At 52.0% G+C, this 13,247-nt stretch overlaps 1 protein-coding gene across 1 annotated transcript; it reads left to right on the top strand.

Moving 5' to 3' along the window:
- Positions 1 to 2,856: 2,856 nt before the first annotated feature.
- On the top strand, positions 2,857 to 3,918 carry IUM83_15052 (uncharacterized protein; the record flags this gene model as incomplete). Its single annotated transcript, XM_067939838.1, has 1 exon — positions 2,857 to 3,918. The coding sequence occupies one exon, from the start codon at positions 2,857 to 2,859 to the stop codon at positions 3,916 to 3,918; it is 1,062 nt and encodes a 353-aa protein (XP_067791278.1).
- Positions 3,919 to 13,247: the final 9,329 nt, after the last annotated feature.

Here is a 13,247-nt window from a genome sequence, read left to right as displayed (position 1 = left end):
ACGGTGAGTGCGAGGAAGAACTACGTTCATAAATAAAGCTACATTGCTGTTGCGTGCTTAGCCTATATTTTTGTTGGCAGGCTGTAGCTACAATGGCAGCACTGCCAAAGAATTGAGGGTATCCACGGAGGCCAAGTTTTATAGTAACGTTACGCTTACTTCAGTGAGGGGTGATCTGCGCGCAGTACAGTACTGTATGCCTCGCATGTGCTACAGTAAAGTATCTAGTCGGTACCATTGAGTCCTGGAATCGCTGGTCATGCCATTTCCAGGTTAGCGGTCAAGTTGGCGTCACCGAATAGCAACCCAGCTGGGTTTGGTAGTAGCCTCCAGAATAACAAAGTGTAGCGTTCAGGGTTGTTGATCCACACAACGATGTTATCCCAACTGTGTTGACGGTACGGACGCGAACCATCAGAGTCGTCCGTCGAAGTGTACATGATCCCCCACATATCGCTGTACCACGCCGAGCGCCAGTATACTTGCTACCCTAGACACAACCAGTAGAGTTTAGCGACAGATCGGCGCTGGCATGGCCTTCAGCGTTGACAGCAGCATAAGAATGGCAACCGTCGGAGATCCGAATCTGGGGCTTAAACTTGACGGCAGCCTTTTCGGAGATTGTAGTTGGCTCCTGTTGAGCGAGTGGCTTGACCGTGTCGATGTCGATCGCAACCGCGTCAACTGTCGAGATTGCCAAGAGCGCCACGAAACGAAGTGCGCTGAAGTTCATTGTGCTGTCGAGGGATGGTCCAAAATGAATAATCGATTCGACTCGTCCCCGGCAAATCTGGAATTGCATCGTCTAATCTACCACGCAGAGATAGTACAGTCAGCATGCTATGCACATGTACTGAGTTTGGTGAAACGTGTAGAAATCATTGTCATCCTGGATAGGAACATCGGCGGATGATGACAAGATTATGGTGCTAAGCTCCAGCTTGCTTTGCGTCTTGTACACAACATTCCTCACCCTACTTGCAAGTTTTACAAACCAAGGTTCAAATGACTGGTCCGAGCAATTTTTAATTTAATCCTTCGTTTTTTGGCGAATTAAAGAAGAGCCACATTTTTCATGATTTGCTAAAACATCCAAGTTGTAAATAGCATGGGTTTACAACTTGCCTGTAAAGTGTTTTTTGCAAATCATGAAAAATGCGGCTTTTTCTTGAATTCGCCAAAAAAAACGTAGCCTTAAATTAAAAAATTGCATGGACCAGTCATTTGAACCTTGGTTTGCGAAACTTGCAACTTGACCGGGAAATACCGACTTCCCTGGCTTATAGTGGACACCCCACTTACCGGCACAGTGTACCAGGCAAAAAAAGCCTTTACCTTTTTCGGTTACCGGTATGCATACCGAATGAGGGTAGATTCGAAATATTATCAGCATCTAGCCTACTCGACGTCTCCAATGTCGTCGTCCGAGTCGATCCAGCACTGGTTGTTGGACAATTTGTGGCGGGCTTTGAAGGCGTGCAACCAGGACCACGACCCTTCAAAACCCTCCACACCATACTCCTCTGCTACTGTCTTGCCTCTAGCGTCAGCGTTAGACTCGAAATGGGCACGCCCTCCGTTCAGAGGCCGTTGACAGCTCCAGCTCTGCCTCCAGTGGCAGTTTCGTGCCGATTCCGGTAGGACGCGCTTTCTTCTTACTGCTGCTGCTATTTTTGGCAGCACACCGTTTTTACAGTGTGCTCTTGATTCGTACACTACCGGTAGTTTACGTCCTAATAAGGCCAGAATAGTATTCACGAATAACCTTGCGAACATCTTTGCACTCGTCTACAGCTCGGGCAACAGTAAGCTTCTAGCTTGCCGAGAAGGACGTACGTCGCTTCTTGCGGCGAGGCGAGCACGCCCTCCGTCTGACATTCGCTCTGCTCCCCCTGCGCCTCTCGCTCCTTAGCGCCGCGCCATGGTGGGCGACGACGGCTCCTCCGTGCGCGTGCGCATCCGGCCGCTCATCGGGCGCGATAAGGTGGAGCGCTGCGACGAGTGTGTGTCCGTGCGGACGCTCCGGAGTCTCTGCTCGCCGGGGGAGGGCATCGCTGAATTACTGGCGATCAGGAGGAGTGTCTGCCGTGAAGGACGCGCTTCGCTTCTTGTGGCGAGCGAGGAATTACTGTCATATTACTGGTATCAAACCGGTAAGTTTGTAGCTAAATGATTATAGTGGAACTTATATGCCGAAGCTCAAAATACTGCAATTTCATTGGCCGCTTTTATATGCGGTTGTCCACTACAAGCCAGGGAAGTCGGTAGTGTACTTAACAAAGGAATCCCATCTGGACCAGAAGAATCGCTCTGCAGCAGATCTGCATCTGGTCGGGTGGATACAAGTTTATACGGTATGAGTTCAGCCCAAGCTCAAAAGCGTAGTTCTCAGATTAATAGTTATATAGTTGTTTTTTTAGCAGAATGGATATTCTGGACATGTAGACGGACACAAAAGCAACTTGTATTAAGCTTATAACAACAACGTCGAACTGTTAACAATTGCAGGTATGCACAGCATATTTTTGCCATCACGTAGAAGGTTGGTCACTAGTAACCGAGTCCCAGCAACGTTTTGTTGTTTACCTGCACAACCGAAGGCCACTTTGTGACAATAAAGCGGACAAAACCTGTCGTTGGTTCTGTACGCCTTTTTAAGACCAGACTCGCCACTCTTCTTTTCACTGTCTCAAGCCGAAGCACCCGAGCCTCCAATCCCTAACGCCTTTGATGCATGTTCCAAGGATTCTGCTGGGCTTGGCAGCCCTCGCCGCTACTGGTCTGGCTGAAGTGGTTGGCCTAAGCTCAGCGCAGCCAATACTTTTCGCGGCTACACACACGCGCGACGAAGGCTGGATGGTTGGGACCGGCAAGGGTGTCTACACGTACAAGTTCGACACGAGTGATGGATCGTTGAATCCGTTCGGGATCACACCGGTTGGCGTCAATCCTGTCTTCGTCCAGGGTTCCACTAAGAAGTTCTCCGGGGGCAAACCTGTGCTCTACGCTGTCAACGCGGTTACCGACGAGTCCAAGACACACCCAGGAACGCAGACCGGATATGTGTCTGCATTAACCCTGCGATCCAATGGCACACTGGCACTACTCAACACGTTTGAGTCGCACGGTGGAAACCCGACTCACATCTCATTGAACCCCAGCGAAGATTTCCTCGTTGTGTCCAACTACGACGGCAGTCTCTCCATGTTCTCATTGAACGCCGACGGGTCCCTGTGCAACGAAACGTTCCACCAGGAGTTCCCAACTGGCAGCAAAGTCGTCATGGACCAACAGGCCACGGGCCACATCCACAGCACGACGTGGCTGCCCAACTCGAACCACGTGGTCGCGGCCAACCTCGGCAGCGATGAGCTGCTGCAGTACAAGCTGGACGAGAAGAAGCAGACGCTCAAGAGCTTGAAGACCGTGAACCGTCCGCCTGGGTCGGGACCGCGTCACATGGCGCTCCACCCGGACGGTAAGATTGTGTACGTGGTGGACGAGATCTCCAACACTGTGGGCGTGTACAAGATCAACACGAAGGCTGCTCTACTGGAAAGCACGGCGGTGCAAAACATTACGACGCTACCGGCTGACTTTAAGAACACCAGCACTGCTGCCGACGTGCATTTGTCCAGCAACGGCAAGTTCCTGTACGCGTCCAACCGCGGCCACAACTCAATCGCGATGTTTGCGGTCGACGAGTCGGATGGCTCGTTGACATCGCTGGGCTGGGAAAGCAGTCGCGGTAAAACTCCCAAGAGCTTCGTTGTCTATGGAGACTGGATGGTTGTGGCTAATCAAGATTCAGACACCATGCACACGTTTGCGATTAATGCTGCCACAGGCTTGTTGACCTACACGGGCAAGTCGTACGACGTTGGAACTCCAGAGCGCGTGTACATTGGCATGTTTTGAGTCGTCATCTTTTAGTGAGAAGAACTGAAAACGTAATGCTATACCATTTCGCGTTATGCGCCCAAGACTACCTAACCGTCAAACTTTAGTTTCATGTTGCAGACTAAAATGTCCATTAGCGACAATGTACGTGTGGGTGCTCTATTCCTTGCTCACAGTCAACGGATAGACAACATCCGTCTTCGCCACCGTTCATCCCTCGGAAATCTACGAGCAGAGATCACAGGGCATCGAGAAAGCTCAAGGTTCACCTGCAAGCAAGCTGCAACACTCTAGGGTCAAGCCAAGTGTGAACGTCGGCAAAGATGATGGATATGGCTCGAAGCACTGTAGTCATCACCGCCAATGTAGTCCTTCCAGACTCCGGCACAGCACGTTTGAGCTCGGCAATGTCATTTTCCAGGTCGCTCAGGTGTTGAGCAGGTTGAAAGATAAGGCAGCGGTAATCAAGACGCAGCAGATGAACATCATCGAATACATGGAGGACTTCCGGTGGGCTCACGACATGCTGAAACGTGTCAAGAATCAAGTTAAACTCACGGACAGACTGTAGAATCTCATCACGAGGTTCGAGACGGAGGTTAAGGAGTACGAGCGCGTTGTCAACGCGAAGAAGAATATCCTAAAGAAGCTCGTATTTCACCAAGATGTGGACAACGCGAGCGCCAATGCGAAGAAAACTAGAGAATAGTTAGCGGAGCGCCCCACGACGAAATGCTCCATCGATGCAAGCGCCACCTACCGCAGCGAAGGTCAAGTCAAGGAGCGGAACAAACGGTACATGGATTTTGTCGACTCCTCCGAAACCATAAATGCTATGGGTGATCAGGGAACCAGAGGGAGGTTCTCGCGATTATTGCTCACATGGGGTCGTCGAAATTATGCCATGATGCAGAACTCCCTGGACACTAGGGACCACGTGGTCAGCGCTATGAAAGAAAAATTGCGGGCGAGCTTGAGCCGTTCAACGCGAGCTGACATCAGCAATCTCCCGGACTGGTATATGACGGAGGACAAAGTCGACATCGATATGTCAATGGCCATTGGTTTTGGTGGGGACGCTAAGGTCTACAAAGGTGTGATCAAAGATGACGCCACCGTGGCAGTCAAGGTCTTCAACGCTAACGCGAAGAAGTAGGAAGAAACAAAAGATACATTCTTTAGTATAATGAAGTTATGGGAGCGACTGAGCCGCTACGACAACGTCTGCCGCCTCTATGGTGCATGCTACACCCTTCGTAGTAACAGAATACTGCGACAAGGGACCACTCGACACATTTCTCCGACAAGACGGAGCCAACCGGTACAGGAACAGTCTTGATATTCTCGCGTTGAAGGATAACCGTCTCGTGAATGATACAGCAGCGGTTGCAGGGATTGACATCACGAATGCCGTGCGGTACTTGGCGCCAGAGTGTGTAAAAGGATTGTTGCCGAACACGAAATCCGATATTTACTCCTTCGGAATGACGATTTACCAGACGCTCATTGGTGAATCGCCGTATTCCGATATAACCAGTGATGAAGAACTTCGGACGTGTACATTATACGGTGAGCTTCCATCCCATGTAGAATCGATCAGTGATAGTGCCTGGGAGTTTGGCACTCAATGCTGCGATCCTGCGCCAGATCGACGTCCGACTATGGAAAAAGTTACGGTTAGGTTGAAACATTGATGGAATCTGCGCCTCCGCTTCGCTACACAAGCAACTGTTCCAGCGATTGAGACGCTAGTCAATGCAGCGGTGGATGCCGAAGCGTTCAAAACGCATGCCGACTAGCCATGTGTCCGACCGGCAAAAGTTTTGCCTCTCCTTGAAGAGGAAACTAAAAGCCCAGATGCGAGACAATCTCTGCCACCTCCGTCAAAACACCACGAAGTAAAGTCGCAGAAGTCAGGGTCTCGAGTGATTCCAGGTCGTACAAAATTGGCCGGGTGCTAGTGATACTGGTCGTTTTCGCTGGTGTTGTTGTGAGTTTGATGCTATCCTCGTCACCAGGGGACCCGAAAATAATATTTATATTTATCATAGGCTTCGAGCCTGGATAAATTATGGCAAGTGTCGAGGCTGCACCAAACATACTTTATGACCTGCGCGCAAGAAGGTAAATAAATAATTGAGTAATTGGTGTCAATAAGAACACAGAGCCACAGTTTTTTCCACATTCACGTGTATTGAATGAAGAGCGAAGTTACTAGTGCATGGCCTCATCAACCGTCTTGGCGTCCCAATAGGCAGCGTTTTCTCGTAAGAAAAGAATCATCTCCAAGGTGATTGGCATCAGACCATGACGTTCATGTCCGAACGTGATGCGAGCCACGCTGGTGTCACTACAAGAGGAAAAATTGAAAGTGGTCTTGCAGAGGAACAGCAGAACGACTGGGTTGGCGCTGCAAGAAATAACTTAGGGTTTGATACACATAAAATTACCTGAAATAATGTGGCCCAACATAAATAACGGGCACATCTAGGCATGATTGAGAAAATAAATAACTTGCTGTTATTTATCAAAATTACTGCAGCGACAATATTTTTTTCGGGGGTCCAGCTCGTCACCTAGCCGTGGTTCAATCAGTGATACGAGTTCGTCGTCTTCGTCAACGAGTAGCGATTCAGGCTCTGGTTCTTCTACTGTGGGGGTGCGAGTATCGACAATTATTGACTTTGGATCGTCGAGCTCTGATCATGTTTGTAGCATTAAAGGACTTGCTGTGGCGAACGGGTCCGGGGCTGTCATCTACCGGATGACCGACGACGCCAAACCTATCTTGTACTCAGGGGGGGTCGATGAGACTGGCAGTACCGATGGTCCAGTCCTAGATGCGAGGTATTCGGGACCGAATTCTCTTACCTCAAGCTCCAGTGGCGACCTCTATGTATGTGATTGTGATATTTAACCCCCCCCCCATCTAACAACACGGTGAGCACCTTATGTACGGTTTCCTTGTTGAGCATGACGGGCATCGCTGTGGATACTGGCGGGAACGTATATATCACGGGACAATCCACACTGACCAAGGTCACTCCGGCTGGGGTTGTCAGCACATTCGCTACTTTAACCCATCATTCACCGGGCACATGTGAGAAAAGGATAAAGCTGCAATCATGTCGGAGGCTCCGTCAAGTATATACTAGTGATTTGTATTGATTCTTCTAAGTACGAGGTTATTGCAATGTTTTTGCGTACTTTGTCTCACAACATCTCCGACATTTCTCCGACGTAAACCTAATATTCCCTAAAAGGCGACTGGTACATGTCAGAGGAGCTGACAACGACTAATTTACATCCGGTGCAAAGTGGACAAAGTCGTTACTGGCAGCGTACACATAAACGCAGTCGCACCTTAGGTGTACCTTGCGACTGCCTATGACACAGCCAGCGGCACGTGGGGCACTCGTGGTGGCGGCGCAGGGCTCCGCTGCTAAGACGGTCACACGTGAACATGCTGTGCTTGGACACGACCGGCACGCTCACCAGCACACAATGGGGTTGCTGGATGACCTTCCCATCTTCCACCTGAATGCTGTCCGCGAGGAGCTGCTGGTCACCGCTGCGTTTGCTGCCAAATGGAAGGATCCGCCTAAGGACACTCTGGACGCGGAGCAGCGTGACAAGAACACCAAGGCCTTCAACTGCGTGCAACGCGGCTACCAGATCATCAAAACATCCCGCTCTTCCTGGCTCTGTTGTCAACCTCATCGTACGTTATTATTGCACTTGGAGTTGAAATGAGGATCGATAAAAAGGGTTACATTGCTGTACTTCTGTTGCCCTGCAGAGCCTACCGTCCCCGATTGCCGCGACCGCCAGAATGGTGCGCGTTCTCAGGTTTATCGTCTACGTGCGCGGCTACTCGTCGGGCGACCCGAAGAAGCGAATGCAGGACAGCTTTGGTGAGTGCTGCGTATTTCGTCTGGTGGTAATAGCCTCTAACCTTGATGCTTTGGCGATGAAGGCTACCGCGGGCTGCTTGTGAGCGTTGGCCTGAGGTTCGAGACGAACACTGGGGCTTTTGCAATTGAACGCACGCTGTTGCGTAAAAAAGAAAAGGGTGGTACGGGCCAGCCTGAGCTCAAAGAGTAATATGCAGCACAGACCCTCAGTAAGCTCGGTTAGCCATTCCAACCCCTATAGTACAACAAAAATACGAGAAGGTAAAGTGATCACCAAAGTAAAAGCTTCACTTGCAAGTTTTGGACAAGCAAAACCTTGCTATTAAAAATATGGCGAGCTGCCCCACTCCACACAGCACCATACTGACCATTCGTGTCACACAGCAACACGCACCCGGAGCAGTGCAGCAGTGCAGCACTACCAGGGCGAAGTTGAAGTGAACTTAGCCGGTAATATCAGCGCGCTCATTCGCCGAAAAGCGCCCGTCTCCTCCAGCCAATGGCGTCCGCCCGCGCCTTTAGCGCCAGACCGCCGCAACTCTCGCTCCGCTTCCTCCTCCTTACCCACCATGGGCGAAGTGACCACTACGCCGCTGGTCACAGCGCTCTCGGCCGCTGCCTTCATCGTGCAGCACCAGCAGAAGAAGAGCAAGAAGGATCGAAGCCCAGTAAGCCGCTGCCCTTCCTCATGACGTGCACGCCGCTTGAGCGCGTGCCGCTGGGCCAGCTGCCCAAGCTCAAGAAGACCGGCTGCTGTGTGGCGACCGAACTGAGTGCGTATCCGTGTGGTGCATTCGTCAGACCGGAAGGTGAGCAGATCCGCTTCCCTTTGAGCTGCCTGTGGCCCAACGGATCGTAAACCTTACCGCTATGCTCTCTTTGTATGCACAGCCACCTACCAGAGTTCTGCGAGAGGCTGCGTCATGATTACGACCTGTGCTGCGTGCCAGAGCTGGCGGTGGAAGTGAGGCTGCAGCTGCTGCACCACTACCGCATGGACGCCGTGAGCATCGTCTCGAACATTTTGGTGATCCCGCAGGCCATGGCATGGGAGTCGCCATAGTGCCCAAGGTGGGCCCCGTGCTGCAGCAACCCCCCCCCTGCACGTCCATGGACATCGCCAAGCTCGACACGACATCGAGGACTCGCTGGACTACATGCTGGACTACATACTGGACTACATGCTGGACAAGCTCAATCTGGCGCGCCAGAAGATCAGCAGCGAGGTGCTGCTCGTCGGGTTCGTGGGCGCCCCGCTCACGCTCATATGCTACCTGATCGAGGGCAGCTACAGCAACACCAAGGCGCTGCTCAAGACCTTCCTGTACCAGCAGCCCAAGGCGACTCACAAGTTGCTGCAGGGCATCACCAACGCGTGCGTCATGTTCCTACTCGCGCAGCAGCATGCCGGTGCTCAAGCGCTGCAAGTCTTTGAGAGCGTGGGCGCGGCGACAAGGTTTCAACGGAGCAACGACACTGGAGCGGCCACCTGCTACCATACCGCAGCAAGCGGTGATGGTCAGCAGGTGGCTGTGGCAGGGATGCACTTAGCTGTAGTAAGTAGGTAGATCTATACAAACTAGAGCACAACATTAGCAAGTTCATTATTCAATTCATCATCATCATCATCATCAACAATGCTTGCACTACTGCCTCAACTCCTGCTCGCTCCTCGAAGCCCGCCCACGCCTCTGCCTCACGCATCGACAACCCAGAAGACCTCCACCCCGTCAGCCAACAACACCAGCGCCACCGAGGTCTCAAGCTACAGCGCAATGAGCCCGCGGCCGCCCCAATGTTCTCATATCGGGCAGGCTGGGGCCCAAGCGCAGCAGTAGGAGACCTCGGTGGCTGCTGCCACCACACCAGTAGTGGTGTGTGCTCGGCGGTCGGAGTGCCTCCGCGCCAGCATGAGACCCCCTGATCCCCGTCGTGTGCCTCACACTATGTGGTTTGTCGTACCTATGTAGTGTATGGGTACACAAAATACAGCGCCGTACCCGGTTGTGTTCCCATTCGACAAGAAGCGTCAGATGACCAAGGCCATGTCGAACAAGGTGTACATGTACGACTTCATGGATTTGATGAGTACAGCCTGCTGCGCCAGCGGCGCCAGTACGTGCACCAGCACACGCGCCGTGGCAGTGTGAAGATCACTATCCCGAAGCTGCTGATGAAGACGCGCGATTCGACCCTGGATGCGATGGGCAAGTCTGACGAAGGCGACGCGCCCACACAGCCAGAACGACATCGGCGTGGTGGCGTGGTTGTTGACACTGTACACGCCGGAGTGTGATATCATCATCATCGCAAACGACAGCACGTTTAAGGTCGGTTCCTTCGGTATCCGCGAGGACACGCTGTTCGACTGGCTTGTTCTGTTCGGCTAGTCCTGGTGCCCGTATTGGCATGGCCGAGTCCATGAACCTGTACGAGGTGTGGCTGGAAGGGCGAGACTAACCCGGACAAGAGATCCGAATGCGGGTACCTATCACCCGAGGACTACAAGCATGCCTCGGCCGAGGGTTCTGTGAACAGCTAGATGTTGCTCACCAGCACGGGCGAGGAGCGCTACGTGCTGAACTACATCGTGGGCAGCGACATCGATCTTGGTGTGGAGTGCCTGCGCGGAAGTGGATTCATCACCAGTGGGGCATTGCGCGCCTACCAGCACGTGTTAACGCTGACGTACGCCTGCGTCCGCAGTGTCGATATCAGTGCCTACCCAGATGCGTCTGGGCCAGCGTACGGTGCGCAACACCACATTTTGCTGCTGTTGGTGGCTATGGCGTCCGGGAGATTCCTGTTCAAGGTCGTGGTGGACCAGATGGAGTCGTACAGGTATGCAGACTTCAAGTTTGCTCGTTGGATACGGAGTTGGAGTGGTGGAGATAAACGCAATAGATCTACTAACGTCAGACTATGGTATGACTAGATACTTTTTTGTGGTAGCTCATGACGTTCCTGTACATCTCTCCGATGTTTTTGCATCGTCAGCTACCAGGTGACGCATGATGTACGTATTTAGTGAAGCTTAATGTGAGGTGAAAGCAGGAGGATCCTGAAGTGTGACCGTGCTGTCAAGATCTTGTGGAACACGACAGCACGGAGTTCCTCATGTTCCACTTTTTTCATGGAAATGCTGGACCTCCTTCACGTGGGCTTTCGAGGCCTGGTGGCACTCGATTGGCCGGTATGAAGGTGGGCAAGGCTCACAAGCTCTACGACATCGCAAATCCGCAGGTGAGACGCACTGTGATACTGTACTAATGTGAGAACGACGCAACATTGTATGTACTAAGCCGATTCGATATTGTGCTACACATGTACGCGGAGCAGCGTGACAAGAACGCCAAGGCCTTCAACTGCGTGCAACGCGGCTACCAGATCATCAAAACATCCCGCTCTTCCTGGCTCTGTTGTCAACCTCATCGTACGTTATTATTGCACTTGGAGTTGAAATGAGGATCGATAAAAGGGTTACATTGTTGTACTTCTGTTGCCCTGCAGAGCCTACCGTCCCCGATTGCCGCGACCGCCAGAATGGTGCGCGTTCTCAGGTTTATCGTCTACGTGCGCGGCTACTCGTCGGGCGACCCGAAGAAGCGAATGCAGGACAGCTTTGGTGAGTGCTGCGTATTTCGTCTGGTGGTAATAGCCTCTAACCTTTGATGCTTTGGCGATGAAGGCTACCGCGGGCTGCTTGTGAGCGTTGGCCTGAGGTTCGAGACGAACCCTGGGGCTTTTGAAATCGAACGCACGCTGTTGCGTAAAAAGTCAGGGGGCACTAGTGTTGCCTTCGATATGGCTAACGGTGGCGGTGGAATCAGGGTTGTTAGTACGATATAAACTGGGCATGTAAGACGCTAGAGCAACGTACAGGTACTCCATTTTGGTAAGCGATGTTGATGTCCACGATGGAAACACTTCTACACTGATGTGAATGAGCACTCTGTAGTAAACACACCATATTAATCCTGCCACAACCATGAAAAACAAGTAAACTGGAAAACTTACAAGGTTCGAAGTCCTTGACACGTTAGATGTGAGCGCGAAAACCATAAGCCGCAATCGTTATTCTATAACGTCCTTGGGCATACTTACCCACACTTTGCGATAACGGAAAGAAGAAGTGGATGCCTGGTGACGTCTCTGAACTGCGGAATTAGTTTGCGGTACTGTACTAATCGTAAGCACTTCATAACGCTACTTTGTTGATATTGTTATTTGTGTCGAGGTCGCTGAAAGGAACCTTCCTGGTACATTTGATTTTGCATTTGTGCTAGCTGATTCTCCAAAGCCTTGATCTGGTTTCGACTCTTTTCGAGTTGTCCTAGCTGGTGCTGTAGTGTTTTGATCCTGCTTCTACTGTCTTCGCCATCTTTGATCAGCGTCGTCACCGCAAGGCGAACTTGGTGGCTATCCAGACCTTGTAAATAGACATCAGACTCGATGTCGCGGATCCGCTGCTTCGTTTTACCCGGTTCCACTTGCGCGAGGGAAATTCCGTCCATCACATCCTCTTGGGCGGCGCGCTCTCGTTCGCGATCTTCACCCCGGCGGATAGCATGACGTGCCCAACGCTTGTCGAGCTGCTTGACGAACCGGGCGAGACGCTCGGAGATTGCCCCTACCGCACCCTTCCGGATAGAATCTGCCGCCTTGATCGAGTCGGTGTAGCACATAGGACACTCTTGCTCCCTAAGGACGCAACACGGGACACCTTCGCCAACGGACTGTAGATGGACGCGGACCTTCTCACCTTCTATATTGTAGGTCATGAACGTTTTCTTCAACGCCATGAATGTCTGCATCCAATTGGCTTCGTCGTTGATCAAACTCTGCACATATGTATCCCATGCTTCCGAGAGCGCGTCGGGGCTCGAGCGGGATAGAGGATCGTACCTCATGCCCTTGGACTTGGCGTAGAAACGTTTCTGGAAGAACAGGTCAATCAAATAAACACGCGAATCCCAGCCATCAGGAATGATGACGTGGGACAACTCCTTGCAGTCGAACAATGCCCTACCGCGACCGTTCTTCCGATGCCCACCCATCAACGGCATGAAGTCGTCCAGCCAGGGATAGTGAGTGTTTGTCAAACGGAGACCAAGTGGTTCGGCTCCACCAGTGATCACACTAGCAGATCCAACGCCACTCTCACCGTGACTTGAATTACCGCCGGTGATAACACCAGCAGTATTCAACGCGTCACCATCCCCGATCTCGTCAACTTCGTCCGAGGTGACGACTGAGGCGTGCGGGCTTACACCGCCGACGTAGAAGGCGGGTTCTTTCTGGCGAACGGGGTCGATCGGTTGGGTCGAAAGCGGGATCTCCGGATCGGACCTCGGGGTGTAGGCGTCGTCGTCGCTTTCCGTCTTTCTTTCGTTGCTCGATCCATGCTTGGGGTCCATTGCGAGTTCCCAAATG

Source organism: Phytophthora cinnamomi (assembly GCF_018691715.1).
Source record: "Phytophthora cinnamomi strain GKB4 chromosome Unknown Contig40, whole genome shotgun sequence".
Lineage (NCBI taxonomy): Eukaryota > Oomycota > Peronosporomycetes > Peronosporales > Peronosporaceae > Phytophthora > Phytophthora cinnamomi.
The sequence above is the reverse complement of the archived record's forward strand: the minus strand, read 5'-3'. Positions and strand labels throughout refer to the sequence as shown.